The sequence below is a fragment of the Neolamprologus multifasciatus genome, chromosome 7 (genome assembly GCF_963576455.1).
Source record: "Neolamprologus multifasciatus chromosome 7, fNeoMul1.2, whole genome shotgun sequence".
NCBI lineage: Eukaryota > Metazoa > Chordata > Actinopteri > Cichliformes > Cichlidae > Neolamprologus > Neolamprologus multifasciatus.
In genome coordinates this window covers 27,138,089-27,159,762 of record NC_140445.1, presented here as the reverse complement: position 1 = coordinate 27,159,762, position 21,674 = coordinate 27,138,089, and the positions used below count along the sequence as shown (strand labels likewise).

General features: G+C 38.5%; 1 protein-coding gene across 9 annotated transcripts in view; it reads left to right on the top strand.

Moving 5' to 3' along the window:
• Nucleotides 1-11,768, top strand: part of rimbp2a (RIMS binding protein 2a) — a 68,706-nt gene extending 56,938 nt beyond the window's left edge. For all 9 annotated transcript variants that reach the window (XM_085169060.1, XM_085169056.1, XM_085169057.1 and 6 more), the window contains 6 exons: nt 1,053-1,222; nt 1,402-1,570; nt 1,699-1,799; nt 2,085-2,156; nt 3,249-3,413; nt 7,024-11,768. In XM_085169060.1, coding sequence (XP_085025186.1) covers nt 1,053-1,222; nt 1,402-1,570; nt 1,699-1,799; nt 2,085-2,156; nt 3,249-3,413; nt 7,024-7,251 — 905 coding nt within the window. In that variant the 3' untranslated portion in view covers nt 7,252-11,768. The remainder of the gene's footprint in view (nt 1-1,052; nt 1,223-1,401; nt 1,571-1,698; nt 1,800-2,084; nt 2,157-3,248; nt 3,414-7,023) is intronic.
• Nucleotides 11,769-21,674: the final 9,906 nt, after the last annotated feature.

The following is a 21,674-nucleotide window of genomic DNA, read 5'->3' as shown; positions in this document are numbered from 1 at the left end:
AGTGGTGGAAGCAAGAAGAATGAGTTGAGTTTGACTTATCCAGTGTAGCCAACTCCTCAGTAAGGAAAGTTGCTATTGGCTCTCCTAAAAGTCACTAAATGACGTCATCGCCTAATTTGCACAATTTATCCTGCCTATTTAATTGTAACAGACGCTGTAGGAGAGAGAAATAACATTGTGGAAGAGACATAAAGTGAGTACCCCCCCCCCCCAAAACAAAAACAAAAACAAAAACCAATAACCCTAAAAGTATTTAGAATATTTAGAACTACAAATTAAATTTCTAGCAAAAATGCACCGAAATAGGCACTCTGGCAGAGTTACTTTCTTTGTGGTGTGTGTGTGTGTGTCTTTTTAAGTAGTTTTAAACCTTGTCATCCACAAAAAGTAAGAGTAAAAGAAGAACATTTTTAACCACTAACAATCAAAATGGACATGGCAAGCCTCACCAGACAGCTTCGGTCTTAATCGGATGTACAAGACATCCGATTTCTAAGTTTGCAATGATTGGAATGATGTATTTTAGTGCATTGATTTAGGAATCAATGAACTAAGAAAAATGTACAGTTACCGCTGCTCCCGCCAGCGGCTTGCTCATGCGCGATTTATTTGCAGTTTGTACTGTAGGGCTGAATAGCTCCTGCTCTGACATCAGCTGGGGGCGACTGCTGCGTGAGGACAACCTGCTGCCTGTGAGCGTTTTCACACGGGCGAGGTGCCCATGGCAGCACCCGCTGCTTGTTCAGAGTAAGAGCGATTTGTGCGTTCATGTGAAAAAATCGTCACAAGTCTCCAGTAACACCAGGAAAAAGTCGGCAGATTTGTCGCTAGTCACTTTTTAGGAAAAACTCGAAAAACTCGCTAAATATAGCGACAAAGTAGCTAAGTTGGCAACACTGGACTTATCTGACTGCTTTGTTTCGCTTAATGCGCCTTATAATCCGGTGCCCCTTTATGGTCCGAAAAATACAGTACTTTGTCCACATTTCTGTAAGTCTATTGGTTGGTGAGGTTGGATAATGGGATTTTACTTTTTGTTTTATGTGCTGAAGATGGCTACAGGGATCGGGACCGCCGCTCTCCCACGTACTATGATGAGTCAGAGCCAGAGGAGCCCTTTAGGATCTTTGTGGCTCTCTTTGACTACGATCCTCTGTCCATGTCCCCAAACCCGGATGCTGCTGATGAAGAGCTGCCCTTCAAAGAGGGGCAGATCATTAGGGTGGGAGTTTCAAGTGCTTTCATGTAATGCATTCTGTCTTTTTTTTTTTCTTTTTTTTTTTTTGTTTTTAAGGTGAATTCATACTGTTAGGTAAACTATTAAACCAAGCATAAATGTCAAATGGATAAAGAAAGTAGTAATAGCATGAGCTTTAAACATTGCTCTTTCTTATCTACCAGGTGTATGGGGATAAAGATACTGATGGGTTTTACAGAGGTGAAGTGAAGGGCAGGATGGGTCTGATCCCCTGTAACATGGTGTCAGAGATACGAGCAGACGATGAGGACACCATGGACCAGCTCATCAAACAGGGCTTTCTGCCGCTCAGCACACCTGTGGATAGAATAGGTACCACAAGAGCATGCACACCCTCACAAATAACAACCATGTACAGCTTTAAAAAATGGTTAGATATTGTGAGAGAAAGCATGTAACGAGACGCTTCCTGTTAAAATGCCGTTTACAATTACCTTCAGAGCAGAACAGAAGAGGCCTGCGTCGAGATCAGGCCTCCAGGAGGATGGTGGCTCTGTACGACTACGACCCCAGGGAGAGCTCTCCTAATGTTGATGTTGAGGTATTGTTTGCTGTAAAGGACAAACTGCTCAATGCTTAAGTGTTTATAGTGTAATGCACAAATATCTAACCAGCTACTTACAACACACCTAAAAACCTAAACACAAAATATGTGCAAAATTTGGTTCACAAACACATAGAAATGTGATTGTTACACAAAACCACAAAGATTGTCCAAAAATAGCACTTTTGTACTCCTTAATTCAGTCTGTTTAAATAAACTGGAACAAAAACTGGATTTTACTTTGTATTATTTGTGTATCCCTTTCTCTCTCTCTCTTAATAGGCTGAACTCACATTTTGCGCTGGTGACATCATTGCTGTGTTTGGTGACATTGATGAAGATGGTTTCTATTATGTGAGTGCTTGCCCATGTTTTTGGGGTTTCTCACTAATCCTCGAGATAACTCCTCAAAATTTGTATTAGGCACCATTTTTGATTCAACTACTCGAAGTGCTTCACCATGTCTCATTCACACAGTCATAGATCTAAGTGCTTTCTATCTAACATTTACATCGGGGAGCCACTTGGGGTTCAGCATCGTATGCGCGGATATTTTGGCTTGCTAACTGGAGAAGAAGGGATCGAACCAATAACCTTGCGATTAATAGATGACTCTTCTGCTTGAAGCTTAGTGGTTCTGGGGCTGTCACCTGGTGTGGTCTTCTGCCGCTGTAGCCCATCTGCTAATTTTAACATGTTGCGCTCTACTGCAGGAACATCAGACTCATTTAAAATCAAGCGAGGAAGCAGTATGAAAAGCTGTAAAACATGAAAATACATTTAAATTTAAAGCTGACCACCTTATGTTGTACTGTACTGTATACCTTGGTTCTAATGAATGGCTATGTGAGTTACTATTGTATGTCTATCTGCTTGAAGCAGTCTGGCAATTTTTCCTCTGATCTCTGGCATCAAAAAGGCTTTTTTCTTCTTTTTTTCACAGAGAACTGGCTCTCGCTGGACATTTTCTCTCTGTTGGAACATTCTCTGTAAACTCTAGAGATGGTTGTCGTAAATCAGCAGTTTATGAAATACTCAGACCAGCCCATCTGGCTTCAGCAACCATCCCACATTCAAAGTCACTAAAATCTCCTTTCTGATGCTCTGAACTTTAGCATATCGTCTTGGTCACGTCTACATTCCTAAATGAACTCAGTTGCTGCCAGTTAGATATTTGCATTGACAAGCAGTTAAACATGAGTAGCTAACAAAGTGGCCGGTGAGTGTACTTGAAACAGATGGGTAGGAAGATGTGAGAGACGTGATTCAGATAAATTGGAGGCCTGACATATGTAATGTAAATGTATTAGATATGTTTGGTCCGCAGAATGAATTACATTATGTTCAGTTAACTGTGGCAGCTGTGCAGACATAGCATAATCTTATGAGTTGGTATTCTGCCAGTGAAGTTTATGCCTTCTCACCTCTCTTCATTTCTTTCCACAGGGTGAGATCAATGGCCACCGTGGTTTGGTTCCCTCTAATTTCCTGGAAGAAGTGCCTGATGACGTGGAGGTTTATCTGACTGATACTCCATCCCACTACCCCCAGGAAGAGACCGCCAACCGGCCTCCTGCCAACTCCATCCCCGCTGTCTCAGAGAGCAAACGGGTACATCATCATCGCCGCTCTCAGCGCTAGGCCCTGTGTCCATACATCCTCAGTCCTCTCTTGATTTTCGTCTCTCGCTTCCTCCACTTGCCGTCTGTGTGCTGTTCATTGTGTGTGTTTGTCCATGTGGTGACAGTGGTGACTCTATACAGACTAACAACTCCCTCTCCACCCTTCACCCTTTGGAGGGGGGAAAGGGGACAAAATCCAGTGTTAACACCTTTCTGAGTCTCAGAGAAAGGAAGAAGCAAAGCCTGACATGGACAGAGAGGATAGACTGTGGGAGCTCTGCAGGTGGTATATGCATGTAACACTGGTTAAGGGAGGACTTGAAAAAGGCTCATTCTTTACACAAGATAATTTGGGGCCTCTTTGCACTGAAACACAAAATCAAATTGTGGTTATGTATTGTATTATTAAAGATAAATATATTAAGTGCTTTATTAACACATAACAATTGCTACCCAATGACACTGAAAGAAATTATATTGAGAACAAAAAGACGAAAGCATGCCTTTTTCAAACTTGATACATTTTCTAGCAACTTTCTTGGCTCGACTGCTGTATTTCCTTGAAGAGGCTTTGTTTCTTTATGTATACTGCACACACACCAGATCTATTTTTCAGCCCTGGTGACAGTGGATATGCCATGTTTGCTCTGAGCTCGAGAGACAAAAAAAAAACTAACCGCAGCACTGAGGCGTCCATACTGTACTGTTGTTACAATGGAACAATAAAAAGAAAGCAATTGGATATTAAAAACATTCATGCTCTGTGTTCATGTGTGTTGTTGGTGGTGTTGTTGTTTTCAGTTGTCATAGTGGTGTGGGTTTTACCGACAGTGACAGTGCTGCCACATCTGATTTCTTTTTTGTTTTTCCTCACCCGCTTGGCAAAACAAAACAAACAAGCAGAGGAAGATTGTTCATTTCACACCATAAATGGCTCTGTCTGCCTTGTACAGTAAGTTGGCAACTTGAGATACCAGACCCGCTGCGCTAATGCACACAGCTTGTTGTTGCAGCAGAAGCTGTTTAAATGCCATGCAATATTACGGAGGCGCTTTTCAAGTCATTGACTTGTTTCATGATTCGAATCAGGCAGATTTGTCTCTGTTTGATTTTTATCACTCTGTTAAGTGACTCACTAAAATATTTGACTCACATTAGTGGGTAGCTTTCCTTCTGTCATCCGTAGGTGTTATAGTTACAATTTAGAATAGATTTCAGATTTCATTATAGGATGATATCTTTATCCGAAATAGCAGCTGCTGCATTAGATGGGAAGCCTGGTATCTACAGTTATGTCCCTGGGTGTTGTACCGTATCTGACTGTACTGTATACTCCCTCATGGCCTACTGATGTTGGACTTCTTCAGCTCTGTGGTGTGCTGATGTTGTGCTCAACATTTGATGGCTTCTTCCTCAGTTTGATTTCTGTGTGTGTGAGAGAGTGTGGACGAGGCATTACACAATGTTTTGCAGACCCTAAACTGTGGACTCAGTTAATGAGGACATGCATTATGTATAGGGACACAGAGCAAGCCTAAATAACACAAATCATTACCTTTTTTTTTTTTAGGTTGGGATTATGTTAAATGGCAGTTAGGATTAAGGTGAAAATAATTCTGAAGGAAAAGTAAATTTTATCTTAAGTCATGTATTCGTGTGTAAAAACATCTTTACTATCAGTTTTATCCAGATTAACAGGCAGAGGTTTGGACGGCTTTACTCTGAAATATCAGTTTTTACTCCAGAGAAATAATAATGTAAAATAGTATAGAAAATATGAAACTTTTATATTAAGAGTTAATATTATCAGTTGCTGAACATAAACACTGAATATTTCATGTAGAACTAGAAACCTTTATTTTTTTAGTTACCTTTTGATCTGTGAAAGATAATCCTTGAATCTGAAGCATGCCACATCAAGTGAGTTATTTACATGCTGTCAATCAAACATAATCGAACCCAAAACACCCAAAATTAAGATTTTTTTCAGTCCTCATAAATTCGTTTTCAGGGGCTTTAAGATATAACCACCAAAAATGTAAACTACAGTACTGTGCAAAAGTCTTTATATTTTGCCAGGAAAATGGGATATGGAGTGATTTACTGAAATATCTGCAAACAAAGGAAATAAACTATGTACAGGAGAAACCAGTTTGCATAATTCTAATGAGGTTTAAAGTTAAACATTTGGTCTGACTGCCGTTATTCTTCAACACAGCCTGAAATCTCTTACCCAAGCTTTCTCCTCATTTTCAAAGTAATCTTTAGGAATAGTTCTCGAAGGCTTCTTGAAGCACATTTAAAGCTCTTCTTTGGATGTTTGCTTCCTTTTGTTACATTCTGTGTTAATGTGAACCCACACAGCTTCAGTAATGTTGAGTTGCAGCCTCTCTGCTTTACAGATGGTCATCGACACCGACTCTTTCCTGATCTCCCCTGTACACATTGATGACAACATCTTAAAACATAAATTTCAAATTTGGATCACACCACAACACCCTTTTCCTCTGATTTCCAGTACAGTTCTTTTTGTGTAATATGGGATATCTCAGTCTTTACTCCCCGTTTCCCTTTCTTAAGAATGGCTTTTTGACAGCTGCCCTTCCATTGAGGCGATATCTGATGAGGCTTCAGTGAACAGTAGATGAATCTCTCAGGTCTCTGGTGGATTTTTTCTTAAAGACATGCATTTAAGAAACTGTTCCTCTGCTGTAGAAAGTTTTTTTTATGCCTGACACTTCTTTTGTCCCCCAGTTGTCCACTTACTTCAGATTTCTTTAAGGAAACTCCATGAGATATGCCTTTTTTTTTTGGCTAGTAGCTCTTTGGCAATCACCTTCCATCTCTTTTCTTCCGGTCACTCAATTCAGGGCTGCGGAGAGTGGAAGTCTATTCCAGCAGTTATAAAGCAAAAGGGAATCACCTTCTCGGCGAAAAAAAAGAGATTGTTTTATGCCTGTCAACTGTGTTATCTTTGCTTTTTTTGAAATGGATTCAACAAAAGAAATAACAACAAATTATGCATTTTTTGTGACAAGCTACCAGTAAAAAAAAAAGTGTCGCGGTGCTAAGTTCATAACTGGTTCATCCCTCAAGTTCGGTGTCTTATTTATGCTTAAAAGATTAACGAGTCAGTGTTAAGTGGCTTAAGAAAATAACACCTAATATGGTCAGGTACAAGGGCTGGACTATAAATGAGTGGAAAAAGCAGCCAATGTCTAAACAACTTTAAAAGGGCTTTAGAAAGCCTGAAGAACTAACAATTGAGACCACTTTAAAAATGTACAAGAAAATCTGTCTCTGAACAAAAAAGTCATAAGGAAAATAGCGGAAAATTATGAATAAAGTGAAGGACATTTTTGTAAATCTATTAAAAAACAAAATTGTTTTTCTGAAATAGGCTAGAAAGAGAGCTAATTTTCATTCTTTGTGTTGCTCAAGGAATCTGATCGAACTTAAAGCAGATGAAGTGTTTTTTTAAACAGCGTTTAGCCGAGGAAACGCAGAGGGAAAGGCTTAGCGTTTCAGTATGAAAGAGTTGGTTCATTTGTAATATGCTGCCCCATACCTCCATACCTCCCCACCACTTCTCTTCGCAGGCTACCACAGAAACTACCGAAGCCGTCAACAATGACACCACACCCGTCCGGGCGCCGTCCCCGATTGTTCGCCCCCTCCTCCCTGGAACCATGAGGCCCCTCAGCCCTACAAGGGGTCCCCACATCCCAGTGGACCCCCGGGACTCTCAAGATCTGGCAAACAAGAAGAAGAAAGGACTGCTTTCCAAGGGAAAGAAACTCCTGAAGAAACTCTCCCCTGTGAAATAAAAGAACACAGAAAGAAAATTAATGTACAGTAAGTGCTCATGCTGGGCTCGGTGTATTGCATTCATACAATCAACTCTGATCTAACAACACATGACAGAGAGGATGTGAGCTGTGTCTCCTTGAGCCTATTTCAGTGCAGTGATATATATATATATAAAAAAAGGTGACAGATGGCCACAAATCGATTATGTACAGTGCAGTGCCAAAATCAAGAGCGAGGTCACTTGCAGACACAAAATCGTGTAACTATGATGTATTTTAAATCAAGGGGGTGATTAAAAAAACAAAAGCAAACTAGGATTTTCATGACATGTATTTCTTCTGTTTTGTTATCATTAGGCAAAAGTAATTCTTACATTTTTTTAAGCAGGATATCAAAGCATCTGGTTATAAAACTTTCCAAAAGACTTTTCTCAGCAAAAAAAAAAAATAATAAAATGTTTTTAAAAAATGGAGTATTGATGTCACTACAAGGGAACAGACACCATGCTCCTCCAAGAAAATCTCAAAAAGACTACACTGTTATTGAGGCATTGTGTGAAGTAATGCTGGCTGCTAAAAAAAATATTACAAAATCCTTTATTCAGTGCAATATCATAGAGAGATGGTAGCATATGTGGGAATAAGAGTTCCACTTGTACCTGTGATTCAGCAGAGAGGATTTTTTTTTCTGAGATGAAAGGAATTTGCAAGAGAAGAACTGATTGGCAACAGGGCATTAACGTCAGAAACACCAGGCAAGTTTAGCTGTCTCAGTGGCCTTTATGAAACAATATGAGCACGACATTCCTAGTTTGATTGCAAGGTTGACTTAACTCCAGGGTTTTTTTCATGACGAGCCGCTTGTGCTTTGTCATTTTTGAGAATTAAACAAAGAGCGGTAATGTTGGTTGTCATCGCTGTCAAACTGTCATGAAACGCCTAGTTCAAGACGAAATTTTGTGTTTATCTTCCTATTGCACAAAGGTGGGTGTTTTGTCGGACGACTGGTAAACAATATATTTTGTGTGCCTGTGTGTGTGTGTGCGTGTATACTACATGTATGTATGTGATGCATTCATATTTTGCACCTTTCATGTTTGCTGTTCACTTGCTTTATCTTTTTTTTTCTGAAGGAGAGGCCATGTAATTGTTGGTCCTGTGATCTCGTGGTGTGCTGCTACCTCCATTGGCTGTGCATTGTTTAGCTTACGTGATGTTCACTGGTGTTCAAAGACAGTGGATCGCCACAAAATGTCACATTTGTAACCCAGATGTGAATGATGTTACTATTAACCTGCTAACACAATCGTTGATAGTAAAAGCAAAGCTAGTTATTATTAGACAAGTGCAGTTAAACTTTTCAAAATGTACATTTGCAACCTTATAGACAGGTGAGGACAGAACTATTAGTCTCCTATGAAAGATGCCACTTTTTAAAAAAACGTGCTGTTAAACATGGCAAGAAATTTTTAACACAGCTTTTCCAAACATCCAGGTTTTATTTTGTATGCTTACATTATTTTACTTTGCACACAGAAACAAAATTATGTCACAAAAACTAACAGGGTCAAAATTATTAGCCCCTCTGATGCTAATAGTCAGGTGTATTTCTTTTTTGCAGTTTTAGTTGTAGTTTTCAACAAGTCTCGCAAATGTCTCCTGTGCAACACGAGCCTTTTTTTCTTTGGCAAATCTCTCCAGTTCCTCCAGATCTCACGAAAGATTTTCAGGGGGGTTCAAGTCAAGGCTTTGACAGGCCAGTCAATAACTTTCACTTTGGTCTTCAGGAGGGGGTTCTTCACCAGGAGTGATGTATGTTTTGGGTTATTGTCCTGTTGGAAGACCAAGGAACGACTCAGACCCAGTGTTGCTGTTGAATGCTTGAGGTTTTGTTCAAAGTCTCGATGATGAGATTCCCATCTCCAGACACATTGAAGCATCCCCACAGCATAGTACTCCCACCACTGTGTTTCACCATGGGAACAGTGTTCTTTGAGTTGTTCACCTTGTCCTATGCATAGTTCAGTCTTGTTTGAAGATGTCTTTTGCAATGAAGTGGAGTTTTTCTTGGTTTGCAACCTCGCAGTTCATCCCTGTGCAGGGTTCTAGTGACTGGCTTCTTTGACTTGGCTAAGTCATTCACTGTGGTCTTTAGATGCACCTCTCACTGTTTTTCTTTCCAGGGTTTTTGAAATCTTTCACTTCCTTCAGTATCTCTGCTGTGTTTCTTTGTTTTGTCGGTCTTTGAATTTCTCGGTCCAATTCTTGACACTTGGAAACGCTGTGATAACTTCGTATATCCATCTCCTGCTTCGTGAGCATCAACGATTCTTTTTCTTGAGTCTAAACTGATTTTTTGGTTTTAGCGTGATGCTTTTTCAAGTGACAGCTCGAAATTTTGCTGAAGTTTTCATACAATTAGTAAATTGGAAGACAACCCTTCCAATAAGTCGATAAGAAGAAGATACGTTATTTTAAGCTTGCAAAATATTGACCCTGGTCATTTCTGTTTTCTGAAATAATTCTGTTATTGTGGGCAAATTGAAATAATGTATGCTTTCTTAAGAAAACTAGTATGTTTAGAAACAGTATGTTGAAAATCTCTTGCTCTGTTAAAAAACAACTTGGCAACATTTTGACAGAAACTTTACATTTTATAAGGGAGGCAATAGTTTTGCCCTCATCTGTAGCAGCCCATCGCTGTAGATGATTAACTTGTGTTCAAACACAAATTATGACTCAAGTTTACAGATTTTTGTTTTTCAGGCAACTGTAGATGCCACAAAATGCCAACATTTCTGATTAAGGTTTGGGTGATGCACTTTCTTTTAAAACCAGTGAGGGCCATGCTCATAAAGCCTCATAAAAACTGGAAATCAAAATGTTAAGATGTGCATTGTTCTCTGGTTTTGTTACATCTACCTGCTGTCTGTGGAGAAAAATATGAACTTAAGTTCACATTTTGTATCATGACCTGTACTTTCATTATATAAAGAACTATACTGTGCTGAATCAATATGTTAGCTAATATGCAGCTATTATATAAGAGGATATGGTACATAATAGATTTTTACTTTATTCCCATGATATTAAATTATATAAAAAACAAGTATGAAGTGATTTCACTTAATACAGTCAATATTTTATTGTTTTTTCGTTTGTTTGTTGACTCTCTGAATGTTTAATATGTTTAATCAAGTCCTCAAAAGCAAATTTAGTTGCACAATACCACTGAAAGATTGCCACCATTAAAGTATGATCAGATCAGCAGCTTAATATCCTGCAGATTGTTGAGCCGACTGTCTAATTAGTCAGTTTCTTATTCAATGAATTCTTAGTGTTAATGCTGCACAAACAACAGACCAGGCTTCACAGAGGGAGAAAAATATAATAGAATCAGAAGCTGAGTTTTGTGTGTTATTGGTGAAACTGAATGCCAGACAGTTAATTTTCTTTCTCTTCTCTTTTTAGTAGTTTGAAAGTGGCTTCCTGGGTTTAAATTATATCCTTTGGTGGTGTGGATATCCTCTTTGATGGGGAAAATGTAGCTTAGCAAGCTGAACAAATTCAAAATGAAACTGTTGCAATGAAGGAAAAAAAGGAAGAAAACACATCTTGTTTTTTTCTCTGTGCTTGCAAACACAAATTTATTTGACTTTTTATGGGCGAGACCATTTTTTCTGGGTTTTGTCTTTTAAACATTTAAGCGTTTCCATATATTTCTTATGCTCAAACTGGCTGGTGTAATGAGATCCATCCCCCAGAAATGGACTAGCTTTAAATGGCAACCCATTGTTTTACTTTTCAAGGTGACAGGCGTGTGTTAATTTGACAACATTATTGAAATAAAGTCTTAAAAATGAACTTGAATTATTGAAAGAAAGACCCCACTTCATCTATAAGCATTCTGTGTGCTTTGGAGAGGATTACTGGAGCTCACAAACATAATTACTACCTGGCATAGCTTTAAAAAAAAGAAAAAAAAATTCCATTATTATATTTAGTTATAAACATTTATTATGTCCTAATCATCTTCCGTGTTCCTTATGTGAAGTTGCATCTAACAGATGAGCCGGATGTGGGTTTGTTTTGTGGCACAGGGTTCCTTCATTCGTGAATATTGCTGAGGGCAAGCAAAGACATGAGAGGTTAGCCAAAGTGGAATTTAGGCTGGCAATCAGTTTACATTTCATTATTTTCCAAAGCTGTTTATGTATAGTTTCACTTTCAGTCTTTCACAATGTTGAAATTGTATGGTGTTCCAATACCAAATCATTCACTTGTGAATGGGCGTAGTGTTTCGAAACGCTGTAGCTCTTTTGTACTTCGATTCATTTGTAGATAATTTATAAATGTTTCTACTTGATTTTACGACAGCCTTTTTTTTCAGTGCACTGAGATTTCCTCTCATTGTAAAAAAACAAACAAAAAAACTGCAAGCATTCTCCATAGTGTCCTTTGAAATCACATGTATAAGCCCACCGTATGTGCTTGCTTTGTGAATCAAGATAAAACAAAAACAACAAATCAACAAATCAACAAAAAAGAAGAAGAAAAAGAAATCACTGGACAGTATTTATGGTGATTAACTATGTGTGGGTGTGCATGTGAAAAATACAACTTTTATAACCAAATTAAATTTGATATTTTTTAAAAACTCGTGTCATGTGTTTTTCTTTACATGGCAGGTTAGATTTGCAGTAGTTCCTTGTTAATATAGCAAACAATAATAATTCTTAGGCGAATCCGTAGTAATGACTACAGTAAGTACATCACGATACACATGAATGTTATTTCTATTTTCTGAATGAACATTTCTAATTACATTTTCTTATATTCTGTACTAATGAATCTGATTTGCTTCTCTAAAATTCTGTCCCACAAATACAAAAAAAATAATAATACAAATACACTGAAATTAATTTAGATATGTTGGCATCTGGAGATTTATCATGAAAGAAAACCTCCACATGCAGGTTCAGCTTCATCACACATCATCACCAAGACTACAAATGTAAACCATCATAATCCACAATTACTCTTTTGGCTGATTATGAACCCACAGAGCAAAGCCGCTCATCGACTACTCCACAAAAATCCTGAAGTGTGCCTTTAAAGCAAATATAATGCTTTATCACCCTCTTTAAGATTGCTTTGCTCTGCCCAAACAAACAAAATGATCAAACTTTGGAGAGGTTTCCACCAAAGTGTGCACCATGTGTTGGTAACTAGGTTCCTTAAAAGAGCATGAACTGTTGGTTAGATTTAACAGTGACCCAGGGAGTAATCAGCAACAACAGGTTGTTGTTTTGATAGAAAATCCCCAAATCAGCTTAGGAAAATTCTCTTTGATGCTTCATCCTTATTAACGGATGACAAAAACAGGATGACAGTGACAGAATATTAGCTCATGCATACATGCTTGCATAGTTTTTGCAGAATATACTATGATTAAAAAACAAAACAAAACAAAATCGTTTTAGTTTACATAAGTGACCAAAAGCTGAAGGGACATGACAATATAAAGTCACATAGACCTAGTTGGCAGTTCCAAGAAATTATTTGCTCTGAATGACCATACAAATTATGGTCATTCATTCGAGTCTCACACATACAGGGAAAACGGCCAGAATTACCATTTGCCACTAGATGGTGCAATAAATCACAAGAGTAGGTAACAATGATTTTTTATTTTATTTTTATGAAGGACAGTCACAGTGGATCACTTATAATTGTAGAACTGACTGTTAACATTAAACGCTTTACTTAAAAAACACTAATGCAGACATTAATTGCAATATAGAGTCTGCAGGAAATAACTGAAGTACTATTAAGTACTATTCAGAAGTGAAGTGGCTACAACAGATGGCCTGGGTTATTACTGACTCTGCATTAATTTTCACTTTAATGGAATTGAAGTGAAAAAGGTTAATCTCTGTGAGCTTCGGCAAATGAGTCTTTGAATTTGAATTGCAGTGTTGTCAAAGTTTCTGATTCAGTAAAGATAAGTGAGGAAAGTCTTCAACAAGGAACAATACTTTAGAGAAATGGCTAACTGAAGTTAACATTTAGGGAATGGAAACTAATTATTATGCCTGTATTATTATTTATAGCTATAGAGAAATTGTTTGCTCAAACATGACCACGTGCTTTTGTCTCATCCCAGTTACAAAGCGACACCCCTGCTCTCCCCTTTCTCAGAAACACATGCAAATGTATCAATATCACCGTGCTCCCCAAAAATATAGGAGTCAGAGGGAAAAGAATTTGAAGGTGACAAGAATAGTGTCTTAGGTACATTTTAAATCGAAAATGCATAAACAACAGACTAATATTTACCTTTTATTTCCTCCATTCTGCTCCTATTAGGGGTTTGTACAGCTGCTGTCGTGCTGTTACACAACAATCCTCAGGGGGGCAGCAGTGATTTTTAGTTGGATGCTGATAGTACATGTAGAGTGTAGTTAAGTAATGAGTTATATCATACATGCACTAACAAACCAGTAGATCTCAGGAATGCTTTTAATTGGGTGTCACAGAGAAGCTTTATACCACAAAAATCTCAAATGGCTGAACTTGAGGAAAAGTCCTTCAGCCCTTTTCCTCCCTGCCTCTAGCAACGTCTTACACATGCATAGATATTTCATCATTTGCTTAAACTGAATATTGACTCAAACAAGGGAAAATCCCCCCCAAAACTTTAAAGACTGAGCAGCTCGGTTGGAAAATACTGCAGTCTTTCACAAGAGTTTTTCTGAAATGCTCATTCTGTTCTCAGGGAGGCAAGAAAGAGAGGAGATTGAATTTGTATATCAATGAATCCTTGTTTTCTTGCTTCCAATATATTTGCCTTTTCCTGTTCTTCCCCTTACCTACCTCTCTCACACGGTCCCCTTCCTTTACTTCCCCTCCCCTCCATCCACCACCTCCCCCTCTTCTCCGCTCTTTCTCCACAGCTTGCTCTTGCTCTTATTTTTTCCTCGCTATCCAACTGATCTATATTGAACTGTATGTCTCCGGAGTCCCCTGGGCCAATGGATGTTTAAAATTCTTGCCAGTTGTAACCTCTCTATCACTCGCTTTCGTCCTGCCTGGCTCCCCACCACAGGGGGGCATAAGGAGACATTCATCTTCTGCTGGCCTTTCTGAATATTTTACAAAACCTCCGACTGCCAGTTAAACACTCCACGTCCATTTGACCCTCCTGCCCCCAAATCACAGCACGGATCTTCCAGGTGAAATATTTTAATGTGACTTTGATGTACTGACAGAACTTTTGTCATGCGAAGAGTCAGGGATTTCTTTTGAAGTCTCTTGGCTTGAATATATTTAAAGGTGTGCTGTAAAAATAACGTTTTATTATATATGTCACATGTATTTGATGATTTACCAACTTAGAGAGCCCAGAAGAGAATAAAACAAAACTGCCCAACAACACAAGAGCAAAAAGGTATGTACTGCTCTCCTCTCCCATTTATTGTGCAAGTAGACTTTTTCACAGCAGTTTTTCTTTTTGTTTTTGACAATCTAAAGAACAGAATAATTCAAGCTTAGGTACAAATGTTTAAACTGCCCCAAGGCCCCATTAATGAAGCATAAGTAATTACCAAACAAATTCACATTAATCAAATGATCAGAAACTAATTGCTATACTGTAAACCTGCAGCTCTTAGTCCCTAGAGGCGTCTGCTCACTTTGCCTGCAGTAACCCAGCCTTGCAAGAGAAAAAAAAAGGAATAATTTCTTGTCTGGCTTAACATGCCACAGACGTACACTACCCGCACAAGTATTAATGGAATTTATGCGCCAGAAAATGCAAAATATAGCCCGATGGTATGTTATCTTTTGGAGCTGTATGCAGTCTCTTTTCAACTTAGGTGAGAAACTTTCAACAAAAAAGCTTGATCACACTGAACAAATAGTTCAACCGTGCACCCATCCATCCCCTCCAACATTAATGGGGTTCCCAGCAGGTGGTTGGAGGTAAGCTTCTAACCTGTCCGATACAGCACTCTGTGGGAAGGTTGCTGGTTGGAGGATATATCACCTGGCCAGTAACTCAATGGAGGCATCCCACAGGGGTTGAAAACTGATGTTCATGGCAGCCACACTCCAAAAAGAGCATTCATTTGTCATAAGAGGATGGCTGTTGGCTGACGTCAGTGAAGGGAAGAGGCCAGGATACAGGCCTTGCCCTGGTGATTTATCTTTGGCTAAGACTGCTTGAAATGGGAGACATCCACAGTGCATGACTAGGCTGAAGAGCTCTGGGAGCTCCAGTGCAATGACTGTTGAAGAACCTGGCTTTTCTTTAGCCAGCTATAGGACTACTGTAAGTATTATTACGCAGGTGTGACGACAGCTCTATGTTCAGAGACTACACTTGAGTACTCCCCAGAGATTTTAGCAGAGAATACAGAAGCAGTTTGCAATGATTTCCACTCAGAGGGATTGCGTATGGCTGCAATTGACTTGGTTGTTTCTGGGCCGCTTTTTCCATTCATTCGTTTTGTTCATGTGATCCCTGCCATATGGGTGAATCCCCAACAGGTTAAAAATGAGTTGAGTTGATTTGAGCCCTGCTTTATACATCGATGGAAGCAAACTTTATTACTTTTTGGCTCAAGATGAATAAGAAGCAGTATGAAGGAACTCATGAGATGGAAAATTGAACTTTTCATTGACCTGGTGATCATGTAATATGTATGTAACCGTGTAACTGTATGCAACCCCTATTATTTGTTTTTCTATATTTTATGTATTGGAAACAGACCTCCTAGTCAGCCAGTGTCTTTCTGTGTGGAGTTTTCATGTTCTCCATATTAATGCTCCAGCTTCTGTCCATGTACTCTGGTTTCCTCCCACAGTCGAAAGACGCACATGCCAGTTTAGATGTGTGTATATGAGAGTGTGTGGCTGGTTGCCATTTGAGGTAATGTCCTTGTGCAGTTTTCCTCATAGTTAACAGCCAGAGTCTGTTCTGGAAAGATCAGGGATTTTTCTTCATGCAATTGTAGTGTACCTAAAGGTTTCCTTTAAAGCCCAATTTCAATATTGCACTCCCTTTGGATCGATTTTCCACAAAGATAATATCTGCTTATTTGTATTTATTATTTGTATTTCTATTTGTATGCTGATGACACACGAATAATGTCATTTAATCTGCATGACTCCACTTCTATTATTCTAATTAGGGATGCAACGATACCAATTTTTTCAAACCGATCCGATACCGATACTTGGATCTGAGTACTTGCCGATACCGAGTACAAAAAACGATACTTCTAACACACACACACACACACACACACACACACACACACACACACACACACAAATGCAATGAATTGGAAGACAGGTTTTATTTTATTCTCTGCCGACAATAAATAATATCGATTTCAAGTGAAAACTTCTGTTAAATTATTGCAGAGTGTCCACATTGTAATTTAACAAAATATCACTGAAATATTGGCACTGTCTCGAGCTTTCAGAATAATAAATAAACACTTCTGTTTGGAATAAAATAAATACAAATTAGGTTTAGAATAAAATAAACTTTTAAATTGTTGCAGAGTGTCCATATTGTAAACAAACAAACAAAATAATGAAAGTATTTGGCATTGACGAACTCCTCATCTGCCCGTGGATCATCAGTCCACTGTGCCGTTAAACCGAGGACTGACATTGCGCATACACTGCTTGTCTTTACCTCTTTAGAAAGTTTTGGCACCATTATCTCCCTGATGTGTGGGCGGCTGGGAATTTCATAACACAGCTCGAGTATGCTGAGAAGACGGTGCAATCCTATGTTTTCCACGACCGGCATTGGCTGGTCATCCAGAGCGATAAAATGAGTCAGAGCCTCTGTTATTTTAACTGCCCGTGGATTTTCTCTTGACATTTTTCATCGCTTTTCCAAAACCTGAGTTAAAGTTGGCTGTTCCGGTCCACACTGCTGACATTTTGTTTAGCCTAGCTACAGCAGCCTCCAGTTTCTCTTTTTTTTTTTTTATCTGGAGCTGCCAGTCTCACTCGTCTAATTGACTGTACAGTCAATGGGTCTAACCCTGTGTCTGTTTAGCGCGAGATGTCCCCCTAGTGGCCAATCTAAAAAAACTACAACAAAAATGACAATCCACCCTCTGATTAATGCAATAAGTTAGTATCGGTTCATGGTATCGGTTAACTTTTACGAGTATGAGTACACACACATTTTACAGTATCGGCCCCGATACCCGATACCAGTATCGGTATCGGTGCATCCCTAATTCTAATCTTAAGGACATTTAAAAAACTTTTTCTCTCTTTAATGCATGATGAATATAACTGGAGATTAGGGTTATTTCATGTTAAAATTTGGCAACTATATCAACAGGATGCTTGAATTGCTTTTTTTAAGCTGAGGAACTACACCAAAGTAAAATCCATTCTCTCCCTCTTTCAATGTCATGAACACCACCATGCTAATCTCCTCATAACTGAATTACTGCATTTCACTATGCCTGGATATTGCACTGTCTTATCTGCAGCTGGTGCACAATGCAGTTGCAAGTCTTCTAACTAGTACCTGAAAAAGAAAAAAGCATTACACGGGTGGTCTGCTCTCATCAGCTGCTTTTAACTGTTCCAGGTTAGTGAGTAATGAGGATCATGGTTTTTGTATTGGCAAATACAACATCAGTATGACTCAACATCAATATGATCTGTAGTGCAGCAGATAATTTAAAATTGCAGGGAAATCATTCACTGGTGGATAAAAGTGCGATGAGTGGTGCATACAGTTTTTGATATTTTTTGATTAAGCTTATTATCAATTTGAAAACTAAAATTGGTGGCCAATTTAAAAGATGACTGTCGACAAAAGCAAGAAAATATGATTTTTTTCCCCCAGTAAAGTAAAGTAAACTAGACTTGCCTTGTCTTTGTGTGTCTGTGTAGGTTCTCAGTCATCCAGGTCATGGTAGACTAGGGAGCTCGGAAAGAAAAGCAACTGGACTTCTTTAAGTTTCTTGAAGATTTTTCACCTGTCATCTGAGAAGCTTCTTCTTCAGACACACAACCTTTTACACACCTTGGCACCTGTAATGAGGCACATGATCAATAGTGGGTCAACAACCCTCTTAAAAATGTTTTCTTTCTATTCTAATTCTTTTATTATATTATTCCTCTGTTCAGCACTTTGGCCGACACTTGATGTCTTTTAAATGTGCTATATAAATAAAGTTGACTTGACTTGACTTGACTTAAGGGACACTTATGGCTTAAATACCTGGAACTCTCCACCATTTGGTCTTAGAACTGAAGAAGGTTCTCAGATAAGAGGTAAAACATCTTCAAGAAACTTAAAGAAGTCCTGCCACTTTTGTTTCTTGTCTTAGTGTCATATCATGCATACTCAATCATGTAGAAGTTGACTTTAAAAGTCTGAAATTACTTTTTACCAGTTTGCAAACAGGGGAGTGGGGTCTATGGGCCTTTATAGTCCTCACTGGTAACTCATGTCTCAATCATGGTCATAGAAAATATTGTTCTTTATGATGTACAGTTGTCTGTTATTTAGAAGGTCTGTTGTTCACTGCCCAGCTCTTGCAAACTTATGCTGAAATATCCTCGGGCAAAGTACTCAACCCCAAGTATCATCTGATGCATCCATCTCTGCATGTGTGTGTGAATGTTAACAATGTATCTGTGGATAAATGGACTGCAGTTTATCTAACACCTTTTTACTTTCACCTAACATTCAGTATTTTTCACTGTAAGCTGCGGGACTAAACTAGGAAAAGGGCAGAACACTAACTAACCTCACAAACTTGAGAGTGAAGTTATAGGAGATAGCCTGCCAGCACAGTGGTCATTAGTTGTTAAAACAAGACGGTTGTGGGTTTGAACCTGTGCAAAGACATTGTTGGCCACCTCAGAGCTGAGTCAAGGATAAAGGAGTCTTCATGCACTGAATACATAAGATTCATTGAATCTCACTGGAAAAAAATTGGCACCCAGTGAATGGTAAATGTCATGGTTGTATATATCATAGTGGTAAAAGAGGTAAAAAGGGGTAAAAGGTCAATCCCTTGACCTGCATAGCATCATGCAGCTAAAGCTATCACTGGACCAATGGAAAAACACATAACAAATGTGTCATTGAAGTTATTTTGTTTTACGTGAAACAAAGAATCTCTGAAGACATTTACTTATTTATAGTGAAAAGCATATAAATCAAGAGTAAAACCTTCTAATTGCATCCAGTTGGTTGAAATTTTGTAGGAAAAAACAGCACGGACCCCATGCTGCATGATGGCCAGATTTCAAGTGACTAATGGGAGTTTTCAATTTAATAGCTCCAGAGGGACAAACATGCAAATTTTGGCACTTGTATCCACTTTTAAAAGATTGTTTCAGTTATCTGTGGCACTACTGCGTTCACTGACACTTTTAAGAGAAATCTTAAGACATAAATGTTTTCAATGGCCTTAGGCTGTTCTTAGTGGTCTTAACATTTTAGCTTTTAAAGTGCTCTGCCTTGTTCTTTGTATTTCTTTGAGCTTGCCCGTCTATTAATGTCTACATTTAGTTCTTTGGTCGACTCTGGCTGTTTTAAAACTTTTTGCTAGAGAGAGGACCCCAGGACCTTTGTCAGCACTTGAGGAGGAAGAAAACTTAGTGCAGGCTTCAGCTTTTATTGCCAGCATCTTTCTCATAAAAATGAGAGATTTAAGATTAATAAACTTTTGAAGTGTCACATCTATGAAGAGATGAGTTATAGATGAGTTAGTGTGACAGATCTGGAAAAGCAGGCACTGAAGCTAACAACAGATGGAATGCACATAACAAATATAATTATTTATGTATAATTAATTATTAATGGAAAAGGAATTATTTTGCATGCTTGAAACATCAGACAAGAGCTGAGTATGTTTTAAAACCAGTGTCATTTATAATTTGCAACAGATCTTAATATGCTTAACAGCTAATTTTTTTAGCATGTATGTTTACAACAATCGCAAGGCAAACACTTACCAATTACTACAAAGACAACATACATGTAATAACTTGCCAGTCATTGCCAGCAAGTGTAGATAAAACACTGGATGTAATTTCTTCTGCTATTTATCTGTTTCAACAGCTCGGTGAGGCGCAGTCTTCCATTTAAAAAGAAATGTAATAAATTATTAAATGGATTAGTGTCCTGACCGCTGCTTCACATCAAATGACCTCTAAAAACCTTTGCGCCACCTGGTAGCAGAAGCTCTATATCCAGTACTGCAGTCACAGATGGTGACTCCAGCCACATCTCTGTCATCTCTAATGGCACTAGCAGCAGGTCGCATGTCTGGAAAAACAACTGAGATCTGGAGATGTTACCTGACTAAATAATCTGCAGTGTCAGTGTTGGCAATCCCATCCAGCCAAAAACAACAAAACAAAACTGCTCGAATAGAAACTCGCTGACTTTAAAATGCATTGGAGGGGAACACCGGGCAAAATCAGATTCAACTATTTATACAATGCAGACTGTTTCAGATCCTTAAGTGTTTCTCTGAGGCGCATATTTAATAACATGTAGTTAATCAGCCTCTGCTGTAAAGTGGGAAACTATTTATTCACCAGTGACACCTGCATGCTTTATGCTGTCACCCTGGCACAGGTGCCACCTCGTAATAAAACATGCACTAGGGTATTGAGTGCAGTGAGTTTATCTGACATACTGCGCCAGTAATTGCTTTAGAGAACGGGTATTTAAGACGGTGTTGGAGAGTGAACTAGTGAAGAAAAGTCTGACCAAGCTCATTAAACCCTGGTATTCTTTACCACAAAACTGATGCCAGCACTTAGTGTGATGCCTGTGGGCAAAAGAACAGCAGGTGGATTCCATAGTTTCTAAATGCAATCTTCCCCCTGGCCTTGCTTTGGCTACACGACACATACTATGGCAAGAAGACACCGTGCTATTTGAGTTTAGCCTTTGAACTGTTCAGCCTATCTCATTATAAAATTTTAGGTCAAGGCAGATCTAGTGATATACTTAAAAAAAGAGAAAATAAAAGAGAGACAAAGGGAGAGTTACAAAATTACCTCTGTGATTTTGAGTGTTAATAAATTAAATATGGCCTGAGGGCCTGCAGTAGCACAGAAAAATACATCTAAGCTTAACTTAGAGTCTAAACTCACTAATCTCTAATATGTAAAAAAAAAAAAAAAAAAAAAAAAAAAACCCTGTAAAAATATTTTAGCATGTAGCTCCACATAGAGATCTCAAATTGTAAAAAATAAACGATATGTTTGTTTAACAGGGACTTATGGGCCTAAAAAACTAGAGTTAATTTGAGTGACTGCTGATGCTTTGTACCAAGTGTATGTGTGCTGTGACATCACGAAGCGTTTGTGACTGTATCCATCTGCTCCTTCCTACGCTCCAAGTAATGTGTAACGCTGTCTATGAG